This window comes from Rhinopithecus roxellana, chromosome 6, assembly GCF_007565055.1.
Source record: "Rhinopithecus roxellana isolate Shanxi Qingling chromosome 6, ASM756505v1, whole genome shotgun sequence".
Lineage (NCBI taxonomy): Eukaryota > Metazoa > Chordata > Mammalia > Primates > Cercopithecidae > Rhinopithecus > Rhinopithecus roxellana.
In genome coordinates, this window is record NC_044554.1 from 124,327,902 (window position 1) to 124,350,232 (window position 22,331).

The 22,331-nt window shown below is 39.1% G+C and overlaps 1 protein-coding gene across 7 annotated transcripts in view; it reads left to right on the plus strand.

Annotated features, from left to right (window-relative positions):
- The first annotated feature begins 9,065 nt into the window (after window positions 1-9,065).
- The window catches only part of CASD1 (CAS1 domain containing 1), an 89,472-nt gene continuing 76,206 nt past the window's right edge, over window positions 9,066-22,331 (plus strand). For 5 of the 7 annotated variants that reach the window (XR_004058003.1, XR_004058004.1, XM_030932635.1 and 2 more), the window contains exons 1-3: window positions 9,066-9,656; window positions 17,179-17,275; window positions 17,823-17,943. Coding sequence is in view for 3 of the 7 variants with exons in the window: in XM_030932635.1 (XP_030788495.1) it covers window positions 9,116-9,656; window positions 17,179-17,275; window positions 17,823-17,943 (759 nt within the window). In the remaining 4 variants the exon portion in view is untranslated. Of the gene's footprint in view, window positions 9,657-17,178; window positions 17,276-17,822; window positions 17,944-18,231; window positions 18,262-22,331 lie in introns of those variants that run through there. The other 2 variants (XM_030932636.1, XM_030932637.1) reach the window with 2 other exon arrangements.

Genomic DNA, 22,331 nt, shown 5'->3' on the forward strand with positions numbered 1-22,331 from the left:
ACTCCTCAGCCTATAGAAATCCTAGAAGAAAACCTAGAATATACTCTTCTGGACATTGACCTAGGCACATAATTTATGACTAAGTCCTTAAAAGCAAATGCAACAAAAACAAAAACTAAGTGGTACCTAATTAAAGAGCTTCTGCACAGCAAAAGAAAGTAGCAACAGAGTAAACAAGCAACCTATAGAATGGGAGAAAATATTTGCAAACTATGCATCTGACAAAGGACTAACATCCAGAATCTATAAGGAACTTAAACAGACAAACAAGAAAAAAAAAACCCACTAAAGAGTGGGCAAAGAACTTAAATAGACACTTCTCAAAAGACGTAAAAGTAGCCAACAAATCTATAAAATATGCTCAACATCACTAATTATCAAAGAAATGCAAATCAAAACCACAATGAGATATCTCACACCAGTCAAAATGGCTACTATTAAAAAGTAAAAAAATAACAGATAACTGGTGAGGTTGCAGAGAAAAGGGAACATTCAAGTACTGTTAGTGAGATTGTAAATTAGTCTAGCCCATGTGGAAAGCAGTTTCGAGATTTCTCAAAGAACTAAAAATAGAATTATCATTCAACTCAGTTATTCCATTACTGGGTATATACCCAAAGGAAAGTAAATCATTCTACCAAAAAGACAACTGCACTCACTTATTTATCACAGCACTATTCAAAGACATGGAATTAACATAGGTGTCCATCAATGGTGGATGAACAAAGAAAATGTGAGATGTATATACCATGAAATACTACAGAGCCATGAGAAAGAACAAAATCATGTCCTTTGCAACAACATGGACGCAACTAGAGGCCAATATCCTAAGTGAATTAACACAGAAACAGAAAACGAAATACTACATATTCTCACTTGTAAGTGGGAGCTAAACAGTGGGTATACATAGACGTAACAGTGGGTACAATAGACACTGGGGACTCCAAAAGCCAGGTGGAGGATGGAAAAACTACCCATTGGTTACTATGTTTACTATTTGGGTGATGAGTTCAATCAAAGCCCAAACCTCAGCATCATGCAATATATCCATGTAACAAAATTGAACATGTACCTGCTGAATTTAAACCTTTTTAAATTAAAAAAAATATATTTTTTAATTAAAAATGTCATTTTCAGTCTTTTAGAGGAAGTTGTTCTCTCATCTAGGCAAACAAAAATTTGGCTTGGAAAATATTTCTTTACCTCATAACCTTAAAAACTTTTAAATGAAAAGTGTCTAAATTTCCTCCAATATTCTTCATTAAATGATCTTTAATCTGTATTTAAGAAATATCATGCTAGGTGTGTGGGGAAAAGAAAGAGAGATCAGCATGTTACTGTGTCTATATAGAAAGAAGTAGACATAAGAGACTCCATTTTTTCTGTATTTGAGATGCTGTTAATCTGTGACCCTACCCCCAACCTTGTCCTTGCAAGAGACATGTGATGTAGTGACTCAAGGTTTAATGGATTTTGGGCTGTGCAGGATGCGCCTTTGTTAAACAAGTGCCTGAAGGCACCTTGCTGGTTAAAAATCCTGCCCGTCCCTGGGCAATGGAACATCTCGGTGTAAGACCCGATTGTATGCTCTGTTTACTGAGATAGGAGAAAACCACCTTATGGCATAAGGTGGGACTTGCTGGGGGGACTTGCTGGAGCAATGCTGCTAAAAGGTTTATGGAGATGTTTGCATATGCATCTCAAGGCACAGCATTTTCCTTTAAACTTATTCATGTCACAGGGATTTTTGTTCATATGTCTTACTGCTGATTTCCTCCCTACAATGATCCTATCGTCCAGCCACTCCCTTATCTTTAAGATGGTAAAGATAATTATCAATAAATACTAAGGGAACTCAGAGACCGGTGCCGGCATGGGTCCTCAGTAAGCTGAGCGCCGGTCCCCTGGGCCCACTTTTCTTTCTCTATACTTTGTCTCTGTGTCTCATTTCTTTTCTCAAGTCTCTCGTTCCACCTAATGAGAAACGCCCACAGGTGTGGAGGGGCAGGCCACCCCTTCAAGGTGTTGTGGCTCACACGGGTAATCCCAGCACTTTGGGAAGATGAGGCAGGAGGATTGCTTGAGCCCAGGAGTCCAAGACCAGAGTGGGCAACATGATGAAACCCTGTCACTACAAAAAAAAATACAAAAATTAGCTGGGCATGGTGTCCTGTGTTTATGATCCCAGCTACTGGGGATGCTGAAGTGGGTGGATTACTTGAGTCCGGGAGTTCAAGGCTGCAGTGACCTGTGATCACATCACTGCATTCCAGCCTGTGCAACAGAGCAAGACTCTGTCTCAAAAGAAAAAAAGAAATATTAATATTTACTAAATGTAAGGCATACTTATGTATTAAAACAGTGGTCCCAAACCTTCTTGGCATCAGAGACCAATTTCATAGAAGACAATTTTTCCATGGACCGGATGGGCAGGGTGGACGGTTTCCAGATGAAAATGTTTCACCTCAGATCATCAGGCATTAGTTAGATTCTCATAAGAAGCATGCAACCTAGATCTCTCCCATGCACAGTTCACAATAGGATTCGTGCTCCTATGAAAATCTGATGCCTCCACTGAGATGATAGAAGGCGGAGCTCAGGTGGTAATGCTCCTTCAACAACTTTCACCTCCTGCTGTGCAGCCTGGTTCCTAACAGGTCACAGACTGGTACTGGTCCATGGCCCAGGGGGTGGGACACACATTTTAAAAGACAATTTTTAAAAGAAGATATTATGACTCTCAAATAGATATAAAGTGAACATGTGTCAAAACTTTTATTTATTTAGCTCATTAATTAATGAAGGAACCAATAAGATGTAACAACTGGTTTTAAGAAAAATTCAAAGAGCCACACATATATAGGTCAGCAAAAATTGTGAAATAAATTTGCTTAATAGATGTAAAAACTTAAATCTGTTCAATATCCAGAGGGCAATAATCAACTCTCAAATGAGAGACAATTTGCATTTCTATGGACAAGAATCATTTGCATTACTACAAGTATTAGATAATATAGTATAATTATGTATTATAGTTATTTTACGGCAATGTAAAACAAAGGCAAGATACACAAACCCCCATAGAATCAGATAATGTGGACAATGCCCAATTTTCCACTGATGACAACCATATTTTTTCTCAATTTCTAAGTTTTTCACATTTTCCCTACATATAACAAGGACTAAGTTCCTGTGCCCCAATGTATAAAGTATGGAGGGAGGGGGATGAGGAAAAGGAAAATTAACACAGTAACTGAATAGTTTATAAGGTTCAGTGGGATATATCCCAAAAAACAGAACTGATAATTTCCCAATTACACACAATATGCACAAGTAATGAAAATATCTGTTCTGATTGGATGATGCCTGTGTTGCAGGCGTACTTAAGCATATATAGAAACAAAATGCTATGAGAAATGAAAAAAAGGAAAAGATTTATATTCCCATAAGGAAGTATGGCACAAGTTCATGGAAAAAGGAAAATGTAGCAGGTCTTTAAAACAGATTTTAAATAAGTAGAATATGAGATGTGGAGTGGGGGGGAGTATTTCAACGTAAGGGAATAGTAAGAGAAAAGCCACATACCTAATGTTCTTGACTTGTAGTTTAGCATGGTTTGATGAAATCAGAGCTAAGAGAGGGAGATTTAGGCCAAATTACGAACAATCTTAAACATGTTGACAGTTTGTTGTTCATTTTGTTCCAATAAAGAACCACCAAAGATTTTGAGCAGGTGCATGACAAAATCAAATATAAGTCTTAGACAAAAAATGCTAGTAGCAATTGGAAAAAAGAGATTGAAAAAGTGAGAAACTAGAGGCAAGGAATCCAGTAGAGCCTGTCGCAATGGTCAGGATAGAGCCTAAACCAGAGCATTCTGAAGAGGAAAAGAAAAGCTTTGGGGAAGGCAGAGTGAACAGGATATGTTGATTCATTAGGTAAGTGATTCCAATTTTTGTGACTGTGTGTTCACATTCATTAAAAATTGGAGCATGCACTCCTCCAACTTTTGCATATTTATTTAGTTACAAATTATATACTGCTCTACTAATGTACTAATACAATACATGTACTTTGAAACCTTCAGACATGCTCACAAATTTTTTTTGATCTCAAAGAGTAAAGATTTAATTCATGTTTTGGTGCTTAGTTTCTAAATGTCTTGCTAATGTTGATGGCTTTGTATCAGTAGTAACTCTCAAAGCACTGTACATTTACAGCAAGGTCTACAAATTCTTATTTCAAACAGTTTTGATAATTTTATTTTTTTCTGATATCTTACAGATTTAAGTGACCATGATATATATATCATATGTATGACATATATATACACACACACATACATACATACATACTTTCGTTTTAAGCATATAACGTAACTAATAAAGAGTTGAGTTTTTTGGTTTTTGTTTTTTTTCTGAGACAGAGTCTCACTCTGTCACCCAGGCTGAAGTGTAGTGATGGGATCTTGGCTCACTGCAGCCTTGACCTTCCGTGCTCAGGTGATCCTGCTACCTCAGCCTTCTGAGTAGCTGAGACTACAGGCACGCGCCACTGCGCCACCACACTTGGCTAATTGTAATCTTTTCTGTAGAGACAGGTTTTCACTATGTTGCCCAGGCTGGTCTTGAACTCCTGAGCTCAAGCACTCTGCCCACCTTGGTCTCCCGAAATGCTGGGATTACAGGCAGGGTTTCACTATGTTACCCAGGCTGGTCTTGAACTTCTGAGCTCAAGCACTCTGCCCACCTTGGTCTCCCGAAATGCTGGGATTACAAGTAGGAGCCACCATGCCCGGTGTAAAGGGTTTTTTTTTTTTTTTGAGTTGGAGTCTCTCTCTGTTACACAGGCTGGAGGAGAGTGGCATGATTTTGGCTCACTGCAACCTCTGCCCCCCAGGTTCAAGTGATTCTCATGATTGAACCTCCCAAATAACTGGGACTACAGGTGCCTGGCACCACAGCTGGCTAATTTTTGCATTTTTAGTAGAGACGGGGTTTCACCATGTTGGCCAGGCTGGTCTCGAACTCCTGACCTCAAGTGATTCACCCACCTTGGCCTCCCAAAGTGCTGGGATGCCTGGCCAAAACCCTATACTTTAGATGAGTAGAAGGCAGAGTAGAGAGAAGATGAGTCAAAGATTAGCAGAAATTACTTGAAGGATAGTGTGCCAATGAACTAAAGGGAAAATTTAAAGGATGAACAAGGTTTAGAAGGAAAATAAAACTTGTTTTCCAACACATTGAATCTGAGGTACTATGAGAGTCATTGAAGCTGTCCCTGAGGTATATGAAAATCAGAGGACCATGAGAAGCCAGGTTGCACGTGTGGATCAGGAGTGATAGAACTAAGTCAACTTACAATTTAGTTTTGCTAAGAAGAGAAATAGGCAAATGAGAAACTTGAAAAGCGCTTTTAAAAAGGGGCTTTGAGAAAGCAAGAGGAGTCTTCGGAGATGCATGAGAAAGGTAAGAGGAGAGATCTGAATAAAGCAAATATTTCAAGGAAGCTGCACAGCCAAAAAGGATAAAGCTAAGATAAATATGTTGAATTTGGTAATTTAGGATGTGGCCCTCATTTGAAAGAGTGGTTTAAATAAAGTAGTAGGGACATAAGTTAGTTTTCACGTAAAGAACTGACAAGTAGTTAAAACAAACTTTTTTTTTAATGGGGAAAGTAACCACAAACTGTTCCTTCAGAAGTGTGGTGGTGAAAAAAGAGAGATTGTGTGGTGCATTAAGGAAGATAGGATGCATTTGGCAAACAATGAAGAGAGATAAATTAAAGGTAGAAATAAGAAAGGTGAACTTAGGAGACCAGATTCTCAATGAAATTATATTGATACAATCATAGACACAGGTGAGAGTGACAGTTTTGGGAAAGGGGAGGAGGACCTTTTCTTTGAGTCAGAAGGGAAAGGATAAAGTGTAGCAGTTTGTTTTAAAGTAATACATAGGGCTGGCATTGTGGCTCATGCCTGTAATCCCAGCAGTTTGGGAGGCCGAGGCGGGTGGATCACGTAAGGTCAGGAGTTCGAGACCAGCCTGGCCAGCATGGTAAAACCCCGTCTCTATTAAAAATACAAAAATTAGCCAGGTATGGTGGTGCACACCTGTAGTCTCAGCTACTCAGGAGACAGGCAGGAGAATCGCTTGAACCTGGGAGGCAGAGGTTGCAGTGAGCCAAGATCATACCACTGCACTCTAGCTTGGGTGACAGAGTGAGACTCCATATCAAAAAATAAAAATAAAAGTAATGCACAGGTTGAGAGAGTTTCTGTCAGATGGTTTCTGTCTCTCTCTTTTTAAAATATGATTAAGGTGTGAGGTAACCTGCTGAGCATTAGTAAACATTCTGGATAGCTCAGAGGTAAGGAAATAAACATGGAGCCACTAACTAGTTTTTAGCAGGAAATGACATTATCAGATTTTAATTTGAGAAAGTTCTGTCTGGTAAGAGGTATGGCAGAATATCAGTAGGACTGGATTTTGAGTGACCTGAGAAAGATGAGTAAAAGGATAAGAAGTGCAGGCAAGAAATCATCCCTTAACCAAGGTAACAGCAAGTGGATAGAAAGGGGGCAACACAGTTGAGAGTTATTTAGAAGGAAGCAAGGATGACTCAAACACTTGCTTGGATAGCTGGGTTAATGGCAAAAACTTAGGCATCAAGGTTGAAAGTAGATAAAGGAGAAGGGAGGTGATGAGTTTGTTTAGGAAATGGTATTAGGTACCTGAAGGATATCCTAGTAGAGAGATCCAGTAGGCAGGTGGTTCTTACAGCATGAGGATAAATATGGACTGACATAATCAGGTGTGTGTGTGTGTGCGTGCATGCATGTGTGTGTGTGCGTGCATGCGTGTGTGTGTGTGTGTGTATAAGGAAATTGATCCCATAGCAGTGGTGGGACCACAAATAACGGCTAAGTGATCCTAAGATTACTTAAAAACAGCAAGAAGTGGGCTGAAAACAGAGTCCCTGCTCTGTTTTAGATGGATACCAAATAAGGAAGAATGGTCAACAATGTCAGGTGCCACAGAATGGTCCAGGAAGATAAGGAATATAAAGTGTCCCTTGGATTTAAAAAGTGGTCATACCACACAGTCTTGGTGAAGAACAATGAAGTGGCTGAGGAGAGAATGCTAATTGAGCCAGTGAAGGCAGAGAGTCAACACTGCTCTTTCTAGATGTTTGCCAGAGGAGGAAAGAGTTGACCAGGTAAACACACAGGAACAGTGTCCATGGGTGTTTTTCATATAAAAACAAATTCTTTTGGAGGAAGGCAAACAGCAAGGAGATAGGAAGAACTGGAAGATACTGAAAAAGGATGATTTGCATGGGGATAACTGATGGAGGAATCAACATCCTCAAGAAAGGAGGACAAGAAAAGATTCAGAGCAGAGGTAGAGAGATTGGCCTTAAACTTGAGAGAAGGAAAAGGAGGTTCACAAGCTATTTACAATATTTCAGAAAGCTTTCTGGAAATTGCAATTAATAGAACGTCAAGTTTCTTTACTTTTCGCAGGCATTAACTCAACCCTTTGGGTTAACGCTGGTTACTGCATGCTGATCAGAAATTCTAATTTGCTGTTGATGACATCATAGAAATGTCTAGGATGTGACTGGCAGACCATATATTGTTGGCAGAGTTATCTGTTTTTTACAGTATCCAATTCTTACAGCATGTGATCAACCTCCGATCAGAATGACAGCCAAAATTAAAAGACTATTTGCAGGGAACAGTGCCTAAGTGTTTGTACACTTATTTAACTTTATTGCTTATTAGCATTACATCCATGACAGTGATGTATGTGATTTCATTTAAGTGACAAAATCTTTCAAGATATGAAGTCCATGGATGAAAACACAATAAAGGTCCTCGGATGAAGAGAATGGGAATGAGTAGACAAGATCTCTACAGTCCCTTCATATCTAATATTCTATAATTTTAAGAGGGGCCAAGTTCAGGAATGGCTAAATGGGAAAGTTGTAAAGAATACTTGACAACACCCCAACTAAACAATGACTCACTCTAAACAGGGCAAGGCAAGTAGAATGGCAAGCAATGTAAATAACCATTCCCATCTGGAAGGCAGCACAAGAAAAAACATTTTAAAAAGGGGTGGGATGGGAGCGAGAAGAGAGTAGGGATAACAAGTGCTTTATTAAGGAAATGGAGTGCTGGCTTTATTGAGAATCACAAAACATTAACCAACGTTTAGTAGCGGGGATGATTGCCATAAGCACATAAAAAAATTTTTTTTTTGGCAGGGCATGGTGGCTCACGCCTGTAATCCCAGCACTTTGGGAGGCCGAGACGGGCCGATCATTTGAAGTCAGGAGTTCGAAACCAGCCTGACCCAAAGGGTGAAGCCCCCATCTCTATTAAAATTCAAAAATTAGCCGGTCGTGGTGGCGGGCGCCTGTAATCTCAGCTACTCCGCAGGCTGAGGCAGGAGAATCACTTGAACCCAGGAGGCAGAGGTTGCAGTGAGCCAAGATTGCGCCTCGTGCACTAGAGCCTGGGCTACAGAGACTCCCTCTTGAAAAATAAAAAAATTTTTTTGACACAACGACCTAGCCAACCTTGTGTAAAATACAAGTGAGAGTCAGGCTTTTTTCTCATCAACACCTACACTAAGTTAGGCTCCTTCTGTACCTTCCACTCGGTACTTCGGTGTATCTTTGCCCACCAGAACCGGGCAAACTGAGGACTTTTAAAAAATGGTTTTAAGAGAAACTGGCCAGAGCAGTGAGTTAAGTGTTAAAGACTGGTCTTACTTCCTGGGTTGGATGCCAGCAATCCATCAGCCAGCACCATCAACTGTATCCATCAATCCCATCTGGCCAGCACCCAGGGGCAGCCAGATTGACCAGCCAGACAATAATCGACCTTAGGGTGTCCTTCGCATCCCGCTGGGCGGGTTCTGGGAGTAGAAGGCTGAGAAAGGGGAGTGTTGGGGAAGGCAGGACTGGGACGATGTGTACTTTTCTCCCGGAACTGTAGTTCTATTGTCCCAACCTGGGCTCAGGTAGCAGCCAGTAAACTAGGAGACAGCCCTAAGGCTCGCGTCCGGGCCAGGCGGTATCCCTAGTACCCTCTCCCCACACACCCATGGCTCTGCCTCAGCCGCCGCCGCCCGCCGGGGCCCGTGACCCGGTGACCCCGGAGCACTGGGCATCCGGACCCCCCTCGCAGGCGCAGCCGCTATTAAGGCAGGAGGCTAAAGAGGAGGAGGAAGGGGAGGAGACAGGCGTCCAGGGCGCCTGGGGAACCGGCACGGCGGAGCAGCGGCGGCGGGGCTGGGGGGAGGCCGCCGAGTCGGCCGCGGCCGAGGAGGGGCAGGCGGAGGTCGGGGGCGCCGCGGCCGCGGGGTCAGGTTCCCCGGCGGGAAGCTCGGGTGGCGGCCGCGGGGGCTGGCGGCGGATCCTCGCCTGGCTGCAGCGGCAGCAGCCCCAGTGCTGCCCCTGTGCGGCGCCCCTTCCCCGCTCCGCCGCGCACTGTTGTCATGGAGGAACCAAGATGGCGGCTCTGGCCTACAACCTGGGCAAGCGGGAGATCAACCACTACTTCAGCGTGAGGAGCGCCAAGGTGCTGGCGCTGGTGGCCGTGCTGCTGCTCGCAGCGTGCCACCTCGCCTCCCGCCGCTACCGAGGTGAGCGGGCCCTCCCCCCTGCCCGGGCAGGCCGTGGGGGAGGCGGCGACACGGCGACTGGAGGCCGCCCCCCTCGCCCAACACACGCCCACGCGGCCTCCCGCCCGCCCGGCCCGCGGGGGAGGCGGTTCCCCCACGTGCCCCCAGGTGTCCCCAGCAGCGGGCCGGCGCCCCAGGGCAACTGAGTGGACCCCAGTGGGGGCCACCACAGGACAATGGCTGGTGGTTCTGGGCCCCCGGAGCCTCCCGCGCTGGGGTCGGGGACGCCAACCCTGGGCCTGGCCCAAGGTGTTGCCGGGTCCGGCTCCTGAGCGGTCTGGGCTGGGGGAGACGCGCCAGACCAGGGGCTCGCGTGCAGGAGGTCTGACAGGCGGCCCTTGGGGGCAGCGCGGGGCGCATGTAACCCAAGGCCGCCTTACAAGGGGCCCGCTGCCAGGAGTGGGGTCGCAGGTCCTGCCACTTAAGAGTCCGGCTATTTAGCCTTTGTTTAATTTTGCCTCTGCCCTGTAACACCCAGTCTGGGCTGTTGGACAGCGGCAAGGGCCGCCCCCATGTTCCTTTGCCAAAAGGGCGACAGCTGGCAAAAGATGCCTGTGGCCAAATGGAAGAGGTGCCACCCAGCTTTTGTGATACAGAAACGTTTAAAGACTTCGGAGTGCGCACTTTTTACAAAGTAAAGGCACTGGAGCAGATTCGTGGAAGGAAGTTATGGGTTGACAGGCATAAAGGTGGGCAGTTGAAAGCAAATTGTAAGCAGTTTGAAAGCAGGCCGTGGCCATGGGTTTTGAAATTGGTGTAAAGGGGAAAAGGAAATATGACCTTATTTCAGAACGAATTATCTTTCAGTAATCAAGGGTTATTTACTTGTCCTTGATTGATTGTTTTTTTCCTCTGTAAAAATGCCACTAAGAGAGAGGCTGACAGGCAGAGGGAAATTAATGATGATAGGATCTTTTATTTTTGGCTCTTAATACTATCAGAGCCATTATCTGGACAGCTCTTGGTGACTGTGAGATTAATCAGTCAAGATGTAATGTGTAATGGACAGGTGCAAATTAACGCTGTGCACGTTTAACTTTACACCTACTTTGGCAAAATATCCATAAACGGGGTGCTGGAGTCTGAGCTGTAGTCTCATCCCAGGAGATCTTTCAAGGTGTAGGGCATTTTGGTCAGTTTTGCTGCTTTATTTCTTCCAACTCCTGAGAATGAAAAATCTTATACTCTAGAGCCATACTGGGTGAACAGCTTTTAATATACTAAATTGATAAAAATGTGTAGATTCTTTATAACCTTTTGGCCTCTCTCCAGCTCTCTCCAGATTACAACCATATGACCTGACAAGGCCTTGGTTCATCTACAATCATGTAAAACTAGCAATGTTGATGCATTGATTTGTGGTAGTTTTGAGGAAATACTTCTTTTAACTACTATTAATCATTTTATGCCAATTTGGTGTAAATTAACCATAATTTAATTCAATTTTGTGTATGTGATGGTAGTAGAGAGAAATTTTGTAACTACAGTACTATTGTCCTAAGATAAACTTCTAGTTCCCTGCCTTTTGTTTTTTTGTGCTTTTTATCTTTTGATAAGCTTGGAATACTATGATTTTTAGATTATGGATTTCATCTTGTCAAGATCTGTCATCAGGGAAAATAGAATGTCAGATGGGGACTTATGAGTCAGTGTAGCAATCTAGGATTGTTTGTAAAGCCTTCTCCAGAAGTAAGTCATCAGTTTCCATAGGTACTTCAGTGCCTTGAGTGTGAAGCAGTACACCTAGTGTGTGTACTTGCCCAGAATGAATGTCAATAATTTGAACTGAAGACTTTGGGAAAAATAAACATCTTACCAGGACCATCTTAGCCATCTTCATGCTTTGGCAGTATCAAACTGAGTCAGGTGCAGTGCACTTCACACAAAGATAATCATACATTTGACTCACATTATAACTCTTTAGGACAGAGGTGGCCAATCTTTTGGCTTCCGTGGGCCACACTGGAAGAAGAATTGTCTTTGGGCCACACATAAAATTAACACTAATGATATCTGATGAGCTTAAAAAAATTGCAGAAACATCTTGTATGGTTTTAAGAAAGTTTACGAATTCAGGCTACATTCAAAGCCATCCTGGGCCGCCAGCAGCCCAGGCCATGGCTTGGAAAATCTTGCTGTAGAATGAGAAAGGATCTTACATCAGATGAAGGGGATTAGGCTGTGTATTTGGATTTTGAATGTGAGTGTGCTCAGGCAAAGTAGAGTGAATGCATTTGGATATACATATTCAGTATCTCTTGCTTTACAAACTGCCGAAAGTAAAAAGAATTACCCACTACAGAAAGTAAAGCGTGGCAAATACTGTGTGCTAACATTGAGCGCTTATATGTCAGGGACTGTTCTACTAAAGGTTTTACATGTTTTAACTCATTTTGTCTTTATAACCATTCTATAAGGTAGATACAATTACCATATTTCACTCCACCCTACTATTTTTAACATCTCTGTAATCAGGGCGAGTCTTTAAAACTTTGATTGCATGTCAAAGTTTAATTGGTAACATTTTTTTCTTACTATGACATAAAATAATCATGTGTCTTATAATCAATGGTCTTAGATTCAGTGAATTACAGTATTATTTCCATTTTAAATTTGAAGCATGACAGATTAAATGAATCGCCTAAGGATACACAGTGACTGAGCTAGGATTTAGATCCCAGTTAGTCTGTCTCATGCCTTATTGTCTTTCTCAGAGCTTCTTAGACAGTGGGGAGTATAGAAAATAGAGGGAGAAAGCATTTTCCAGGGAAGCATGGGTTAAACAACTTAGAAACAGTAATTCAGGCTGGGCACAGTGGCTCACGCCTGTAATCCCAGCACTTTGGGAGGCTGAGGCAGGTGGATCACCTGAGGTCAGGAGTTCAAGACCAGCCTGGCCAACATGGTGAAACCCCCTCTCTACTAAAAATACAAAAATTCGCCGGGTGTGGTGGCGGGCACCTGTAATCCCAGCTACTCAGGAGGCTGAGGCAGGAGAATCACTTGAACCCAGGAGGCGGAGGTTGCAGTGAGCCAGGATCGCATTCTAGCGTGGTCAACAGGGCAAGACTCTGTCTCAAAATAATAATAATAATAATAATTCAACTTTGTTGTACCAGCTAAGAGTTTTTCTAAATTTTTTTTTTTTTTCCAGTCAGGAGGTAATTTTCTAAAAGTTGTTTGTGTAAAGCTTCAAAATCTGACCCGAGCCTACTTTTTGTTACCTGTGTTTTTTCGTTATTTTCTCCAAATTTCGGGTTCACAATCTGAATGTGCTTTGCCCATTCACATCTCACAGTTATCTGATTTTCTCTGCCTGCAGTGACTTCTCTCTTGAAAGAAAGTGTACATTTTTCCTTCAAGGCCTGGTTCAAATGTCACCCCCACAGCAGTAGGAATTAGCAGTTCAGTTCTGCCAGCAACTTACACTTACTTATTGTGTTGTATTGTAATAATTGGTATCTGCCTACCCACACAGACTGTTGAGCTTCCAAGAGTATCTTACTCATCTTTAAATCTTTAAATCATCAGAGCCTTACACACAATAGGAAATCCTTAAATAACTGTGCATAAATAGATTTCAAAGTCCTTATTTCCTTTTATGTTCTTTTCTGGCTTTAATTGAATTTCATGTTCTAATCTCAATTTTAGAAAGTAGGCTTTATAAAATTATTAATATTATTTTCACATAATAGAATGACATTTTGAAAATAATTACTGTCTTAACTATACTTTTTCCAAATGTTATCAATTTCCAACATTATGAATCTCAAAATGTCCATTATTAGTTTGATTACAGGTTAAAAACGTCGTTTCTGTGACAAATGGCCAGTATCTGTAGCCTAAAGGATAGTTCCAATCTGGATAAATTTTAATTTTTTAAATTGATAAAGTTAACTTCGAATGCCTTAATTTTTTTGAAATCAATTTTTTTTTTTTTAAATCACTAAGCATGTTAAATGCCAATGCTAAATGATATTTGATGTTCTGGAGAAGAGTAAGTTGAAAGCTTCAGAAATTAAAGCAAGAAAGCAGCAGCTCTGGGTCTCTTAGCTTTTTCTTTCTTTGTGAGAAACATCCTGATCTTTATGATACTACTTGTAATGAGACACTCCTTGGTTGTCTAAAGATAAATTTTAATGGTGATTTTCAGCACAGACTAACGTGTAACTTGCCGTATCTTAGGCAAACAAAATATTCTGTGGACTATACTGTAAACTTCATGATCTGATATTTTAATGGTTAGTAGTAGGAAACACAGTTTTAGCAGGATGATTCAGTCTAAATTTAGGTGCAGTGTGCCAGAGATAATCTCTTCAAAGGAAAACATAAGTTGGGGTTTATATGGGCCATCAGATGTTTTCTTTAGTTGTTACATTTTATTTTTCAGTTTGTTTTTGTTTGCTTGCTTTTAAAAGTATTTTTCTATCACAGAAAAATCATGCATAAAATTCTGAGATTGTAGATTGACAAACTAGAAAGCTTATACTTAAGATAATAGAATAAAGAGGAAGACAGCTATTCATCCAGATAATCTTGGTGTTGGAGGTAGCTGAAGTAGATAATTCTGTCTCTTTAGTTTCTTTGTGTGTGTGTGTTTCTTGCTTGATTTTTCTGAGCGCTTGGCAACATTTATTTCACATTAGTTGTATTAAAATAGCTATCAAAATATTAGACAATTGAAAATAACCGAAGTTTTGTTTTGTTTTGTCTTTGGTAAATTTGGAACGGAAAATATGTGCCAACAGATATTTATATATAGTGTAAATATTTAAAAGGTGGCACATTATATTAAGATCTAGATTTACATTTAGTGATTGGATTTTTAAAAATTTCCTTCCTGAGAAAAGAGAATTTGTTTTAGAGTATGAAATTTTATGGAGTTTTTTCTGGATCACATTAATTTATTTTAATCAGATTATAATAATAGTAGTAATTTATTATTACTACTATTTTTATTTTGCTGACACACAAAAAAGTCATTCTCTTCTTGCTTTTTTTGGTCGTCTACTTAGCAATCCTTTGTATTAGATTCTGTTAAGATAACTGGTACAGTTCCTGTCTTTTGACTGGACCCCAGCTGATATGATACAGACACATATGGATTAATTTCAGATACAAGTCTTGTAAAAAACATCTTTGCATTATGAAATGTGTTAAGTCATCATCAACTAGCATTCATTAGCAAAGTAAGAATTTCTTCCCTGGAAAGCTCAGTATTCTCTAAAATGCTGTGTTTATAATGCCTGTGGGTTAGTGACAACTTCAAATCTTATTTTGCTATGGTTTTTTGTTTTGTTTTGTTTTGTTTTGACACGGGTTCATCAGATTAGAACTATTGTTTTCCATCAGCTCAACAACTGATTAGCAAGATGTGGGTAGTAGTATTGACTGGAGGCAAAAAAAGTTGTTTGCATTTTAGACACGTTTTCTGGGGAGAAAAGACTGGTTGTTTTGAGATACTGGTATGGTGTTTCCATTCTCTATAAAAACATATTGGTAACCCACATAGATGCATAATCCCAGACACTGAAGTTTGATTAAGGTGTGTTTCTGTCTAGGCTTTTACTTAAAAGACAAAAGGCAAGTAACAACACCCCCCCCCCCAAAAAAAAGGAGAGAGGAGAAAGAAAACAGAAAAGGAAAAGAAGAAAACCTTAAAGGATTAACACTTAGTTATTTACAACTTACAACTTTTTTAACAAATAGAAGTGTTGCTAACTTTTAACTTGGTTTAATAGATTTAAAGAGAAATGCTATAAATGTGGAATTTTGGCCTTAATTTTAAACATTTACTAAAGGTTTTAATAAGATTTTACCATGTGGCCATTATAAAAGAATACTACAAAATTGCTATTTGTAGAAAAATAACTTGTGTGTTTCCACAGTTCTGTTTTTACTCATCCTTAGTTATTTATATAGCTTAATTTTGTTTTTTAGAACTAGAATTATTAGTTTTTAATAATGGGGAAAATGAAGAACTAATTATTTGTAGTTTACTTAAAGACAGGTTATTAAAAAAATCTTTGAAATACAAAAAAACCTGCTCAGGCTGCATATATAGTTAACATAAATTTAGTAATTGATATCCTGCTTTCCTTAACCAGTTTCCCATCAATAAGATAGTGCAACATTTTAACTTTTCCTTCCTGTTCTACTTTAGAATTTATGACATAAGAAACAACAACACTTTCAATATTTATTCATACTTGTCTTACATTTGTATCATCTTTTGTCTGTATTTTGGCTAAATAATGAGTAACTAGATTGAGAAAAGAGATGTGTTCTTCTACTTTAAATATCTTTGTATCTTCCTTATCTCTACCCTGAAAAGCTCAATATCCTTTTAGTTCTGCAGTATTCTTCCTCCCAGACTCCTTAGCCTGACCTTAATTAAATGTCAAGTATAACTTGCTATTGACTATTAATAAAGAACTGGAGATTAAATAATATTTTATTATATCCCCATAATTAACCTAAACATCTCATTCTGCCCCCCCACAAACCCCCATCCCACCCCATTCGTTTGACATGTTTGAGCTTAAATGCCTCCAAACTCTCTTTTAACCCCTTTGGTCATGTATATTTAGCTAATGTACAGTAAAATGCAAGACTCCGTCTCAAAAAAAAAAAAAAAAAAGTAAAATGTCTAAAAGTGTAGAGCGACTCTTTGCCTCGGTTTACCTGGGACTGAGGAGTTCCCTAGTTACGGAACTTTCTGTTTAAAACTAGGTCTCCAGGTATGCTGATGCACTATGTATTATAGTAGTTGAGTAGTTGAATAGGAAGTCATTTCCAAAGTCTTGTCTTTTATCCCTTAAACTTTTTTTTTTTTTAATTAAATCAGATAGAGTCTTGCTCTATCACCCAGGCTGGAATGCAGTGACATGATCTTGGCTCACTGCAACCTCTGCCTCCCGGGTTCAAGCAATTCTCATGCCTCAGCCTCCCGAGTAGCTGGGACTACAGACGTGTGCCACCACATCTGGCCAATTTTTGTATTTTTAGTAGAAATGGGGTTTCACCATGTTGGCCAGGCTGGTCTTGAACTCCTGACCTTGAGTGATCTGCCCACCTAGGCCTCCCAAAGTGCTGGGATTACAGGTGTGAGCCACCGCACCTGGCCTCCCTTAAACTTTGCTTTCTCAGCTAGAAGTAGGAGTGATATTCAGATGTAAAGGCTAATTTAAGGTTGAGATGATGTCCCGGGAAAGAAAACCTGAAGCAGAAGGAACTGCCAAAGCAGGGAACGTATCATTTAGGAGTTAGGTGAAGTATAAGCCATCAGTGGCTCTTGTCCTCTTGAATATTAATGTATTAATATTTACCGTGTTTCTCCTGAATGGGAAATATGAACCTGGATGGTATAGTGAAACATAGAAAACTCTACTTTTTGATTTCAAGGAACTTATATAGGGTCAAGATAGCTGATGTGTAAAATTTTAACTATTGTTTACAACACTGTTGTGTTTAACTGTTTTAGGCAATGATTCATGTGAATACCTTCTCTCAAGTGGCAGATTTCTTGGAGAGAAAGTTTGGCAGCCTCACAGCTGTATGATGCATAAATACAAAATCAGGTAACATTTCTTCATTTTGTTGTTTTACTTTTTAGGATGGGTCTTAATATGTAGTGGAGAGGGGTTGATGAAGCAGTACTTTTCTTCTCTATGCTGGGGTAGAGACTTGCTGACTGTGTGTAGGGCTGATTGCAAATGAAGATTTCCCTGCTCCCTAAAGTTTTAGGGAAAGGCTTTGGCCAATGTGCTTTATCTCAGGTGAGAGATAACTAGGCCTAAGGCAATAATCCTTGAGCAAAAGACTCTTGCTGTGGCACCTGGATACTTATCTTAATGGAGTTATTCTAAGGATTAAGAGATAATAGATATAAAGCACCAAATACAGTTAGAATACATCTTAAACATGTAATGAATTGAGCTATTACAGAGAGTTAACTGGTCATAGGTACATGGAGTGGTAAGTTAAACAAACCTGGCCACCGGCTTATAAAGCAATATAATGGTATGTGTAACAATCCAGTACAACTTTCTTCAAAAACCATGTGCTTTGAAATGCCAGTATGGCTGATTTTACTTATTTTAATTAATTTTTCTTTGTTGCTTTCAGTGAAGCAAAGAACTGCCTTGTAGATAAACATATTGCATTTATTGGAGATTCCAGAATTCGTCAATTGTTTTATTCTTTTGTAAAAATAATTAATCCCCAATTCAAAGAAGAAGGAAATAAGGTAAAACTTGTCTATTCCCTTCTGTAGAGTTGTTTTAGAAGTTAACCAACTGAATAGTTATAGGAGGAATGTGTCTCTCCAGATTGAGTAGGAGCTGAAAAACTTTTACTTTGATTTTCAGAAAGGTTGGGGAAAAAGAGGGATGACTTGCTTTAATGAGGAAGATGAGAAAAAGAAGTGGTGGCTAAGACATTGGCAAGCTTTTTATTATAATAACCTAAACTTTTAGTTTTCAGAAGTAATAAATTCTTACCATGGAAAAACTTTTAAATTTCCTTAGAAAGAAGACAAAGAGAAAATATCACCCCTTATTCTCCTGTTAGTATTTTTCCATACTTCTTTTTGCTCATCTCTTTTTAAAAAAAAAATACAGTAATCTTTTAATATGTGCAATTTTATGTCTTCCGTTTTTTCTTCGCCACTTATTCATCATTATATAATCAACTTAAGTATCTTCTTAATGGCAACATATTATTGAGTGGATATAACGTAATTTTATATAATTTCCCACTTTTTAAAGCTTTTTGTAGTTTTCTAATTTTTTGCAGTTAAAAAAGACATTTTAAATTACTTCTTTATGTGAAAACTTTGCTTTTTAAATTATTTCCTTAGGGTAGAATCTCTAAAATTCAAATATTAGGTTAAATAACATGAACATTTAAAAATTATTAATTATGCTGCAAAATTCTTTCAGTTTATACTAATTAGCAATGTATTTTGGGGCCTAATTTTCTGCAAACTTTCTGGCATTGGGTGATCATGCTATAAATTAAAACAGCAATGCAGTAGATTTCTGTTATTGATTTTGTTAGAAAATTTCTCATTTAAAAAATATAACTTTGAAAACTAACAAGGATTAATTTCTTTCTATAAATTAATTAGTTCATTATTTTTTGGTGAATTATCTCATATCCTCTGTTTATACCTTTATAAGTGATCTCAGATTCTAATCATTGTCTTCAAATACCATGTGATTGCGAGAGGGGAATAGCAAAGGGGGAAAAGTAGAGTACAAGAAAGTAGAGTACAAGAGTAGAGGGGAGTAGCTCATGAATTTATGAAAATCTGCCTGTGGTAAAAAGTTGAAAACTTAGAGGCTTCATAGCTAAGTAGTTTTTAACATAGTGATGATGATATCAGGTCCTGAATCTTTAGCAGCTATTCCATGTGAGAATGAGAATAATGGAAACAAACGATACAGTCAACTTTTCATTTTATTTGCGATCTGTGTTTTCCATTTGCATTTATACATATGAAATTGTAGAGAAGACTCAAAACTATTTAACATGAAATTATTACAATTTAAAGTGAAAATGTTTAATAAACTTTTATTTTTAATAGAGATGAGGTCTCACTATGTTGCCCAAGCGTTCTTAAACTTCTGAGCTCAAGCAGTTCTTCCACCTTGACCTCCCAAAGTGCTGGAATTACAGGCGTGAGCCACTGTGCCTGCCCAGCCTTTAGTAAATTTTTGAAAAGTACAGAGATTTCTGATTACTATGAAGGTTTTAATATTTCTTGGTTTAAACTTGCATGACTTTCTAAAAATTCGAATACTCCCTTTGACAACAGGTAGTTGAAAAAAGCTATAATGGTTTAGTCTGCAGCCAAAAGTAGATACAGTATGGTACCTTGTTCCTGAGCCCCAGTTACAACACTTAGGTTTCCAGTTTTTATAGTCTAGGATGCCCAGTTATCCCAAGATTATCAAACTGAGATATCAGACAAGATTAATTTATATGCATTTAAAAAGAAACTATAAAGATAGTGTGTCCCGGTCTTAAAGAGACAGTTTTCAAGAAAATATTTAATTCAAGCTGCTAGTGGAGCATTTGCCAAATTATATGTTACCTTGTCTCTGCACACCTTGAGGACAGAAATTACATATCATCATTATTATTTTTAAATATATTTCTTGTGCCTAGCATAATCTGGCATATTATAAAAGCTTATTAATTTTATTTAAAGCCTGGTATGGGTATGTCTGGGTAGAATAGGAATATTGAAGATAATTCTTTGTTTGAATTTGATTTCTTTTCTGTATCGAGGCAAATTTTTTAAAAAAGAGACCTTAGAGGTGAATTTTTTCAAATTATGCTTTGTGGGAAACTAGTTCTGTGAGAAGCTTTGGTCAAATGAATTTGGGCAGAGCTAGATATCGTATCTCCCTCTTAGATAGTTTTAATTTAGGCTGGGATATTAAAAACTTGAGAAGTCTTATAATAAATCCATTTTGTGTTGCTTCCAGCCATAGGGCTGGCTGGATACTCTGGGGGCTCCTCCTACATCAAACCAAGTGGAGCCTAGGTTTAAAAAAATACTGTCGATGGGCTGGGTGTGGTGGCTCATGCCTGTAATCCCAACACTTTGGGAGGCTGAAGCAGTCGGATCATGAGGTCGAGATGGAGACCATCCTGGCCAACATAGTGAAACCCCGTCTCTCCTAAAAATACAAAAATTAGGCCGGCCGTGGTGGCTCATGCCTGTAATCCCAGCACTTTGGGATGCCGAGGCGGATGGATCAACTGAGGTCAGGAGATCGAGGCCATCCTGGCCAACATGGTGTTACCCCATGTCTACTAAAATGCAAAAAATTAGCTGAGTGTGGTGGCATGTGCCTGCAGTCCCAGCTACTAGGGAGGCTGAGGCAGGAGAGTCACTTGAACCCAGGAGGTGGAGGTTGCAGTGAGCTGAGATCATGCCACTGCACTCCAGCCTGGTGACAGAGTGAGACTCTGTCTCAAAAAGAAAAAAAAAAAATAGTAGCATTAAAGTTCGGAAATAAGTTTTAACCTAGAATTGTATACCTGGAATTAAAATTTCTGCGTTCTTGAGATGTATTATAGGACATTCTCAGATATATGAAAATAATGAGGGTTTACTATAAAATAGACTTAACACTAAAGGAATTTCTGAAGGATAAACATCAGGAATGATGGAAATGTTCAGAAAAAAATTATCTGAAATATAAGAAGCAATGGTTTAAGAAAATAGTAAACATGTATATAAATCTCAACAATGTATAAAATAATAATATCTTTTGCACTTAGTGAAAAGACAGAACTAAAGAACTGGCTAATAGCATATATATCAAGGGTAAATGATCACAAAGTGTTCTAATGTACTCTATGTTCTCTAAAATATTGTGTTTTTTTAAAACTTAAGTTAAAGATGCACAGTAAAACTTCAAGAATAAGGACCGAAAGAATAGAATTAGGCTGTATACATTTCAACCAGAAGAATAAAAAAATTAAGCAAAAACCAAACTCATCTAATGCCAAATATGTATTTATACACATGCATACACATGCATGTACCATACACATACATATGATATACATATACACACATATTTATATGTCTATGTAAAAAGCTGTTTTTACATATATTATACATATATGAAAAAGCTACATATATGTGGCAGGAATAGAAATTAAAAAGTGAGATGGTAAAGCTGGGCGCTGTGGCTCACACCTGTAATTCCAGCACTTTGGGAGGCCGAGGTGGGTGGATCACGAGGGCAGGAGATCAAGACCATCCTGGCTAACACAAAAAATTAGCTTACGTGATGGTGGGCGCCTGTAGTCCCAGCTACTCGGGAGGCTGAGGCAGGAGAATGGCGTGAACCCTGGGAGACAGAGCTTGCAGTGAGCTGAAATCGCTGGAGTGCAGCTTGGGTGACAGAGTGAGACTCCATCTCAAAAAAAAAAAGCAAAAAAGTGAGATGGTAAAAACATTTATAGTCAGAATACATGCAAGTAGCCTAAACTTGTGAGCTAAACACAGATTTTTCAGATTGCTCTTAAAGAGAACTTTCTGCTGGTTAAAAAGACATACTTAAAATAAAAAGGACATGAAAAGGTTTTAATTAAAAATGAAAAAGGATTCACCAGATAAATACTAAAGAAAGTTAAGTCATATTAGTATAAGATAAATAGATTTTAAGGCAAAAGCATTTTCAGAGATACAGAAAGTCACTTTCTAATGACAAAGAATTCAGATAACTAAGATTTTAAACTTGTAGGCATCTAATAAATTAGCCTTAAAATTTATAAAGCAAAACTATAACTGCAAGGAGAAATTGGCAAATTCTTACTCATAGTGGGAGAATTGCATACTGCTCTCAATTAATGATAGAACAAGCAAATAAAACTAGTAAACATACAGTAGACCATTAACATGCTTGATTCTATAACCTTATAGCTCAATAATTTAGAAAATACACTACAATCAGGGAATATGTTTGTTTCAAGCACGCATGGAACTTTTGAATTATTTTTATTTTTATTTTTACTTTTTTTTGAGATGGAGTCTTGCTCTGTTGCCCAGGCTGGAGTGCAGTGGTGCAGTCTCAGCTCACTGCAAGCTCTACCTCCCGGGTTCACGCT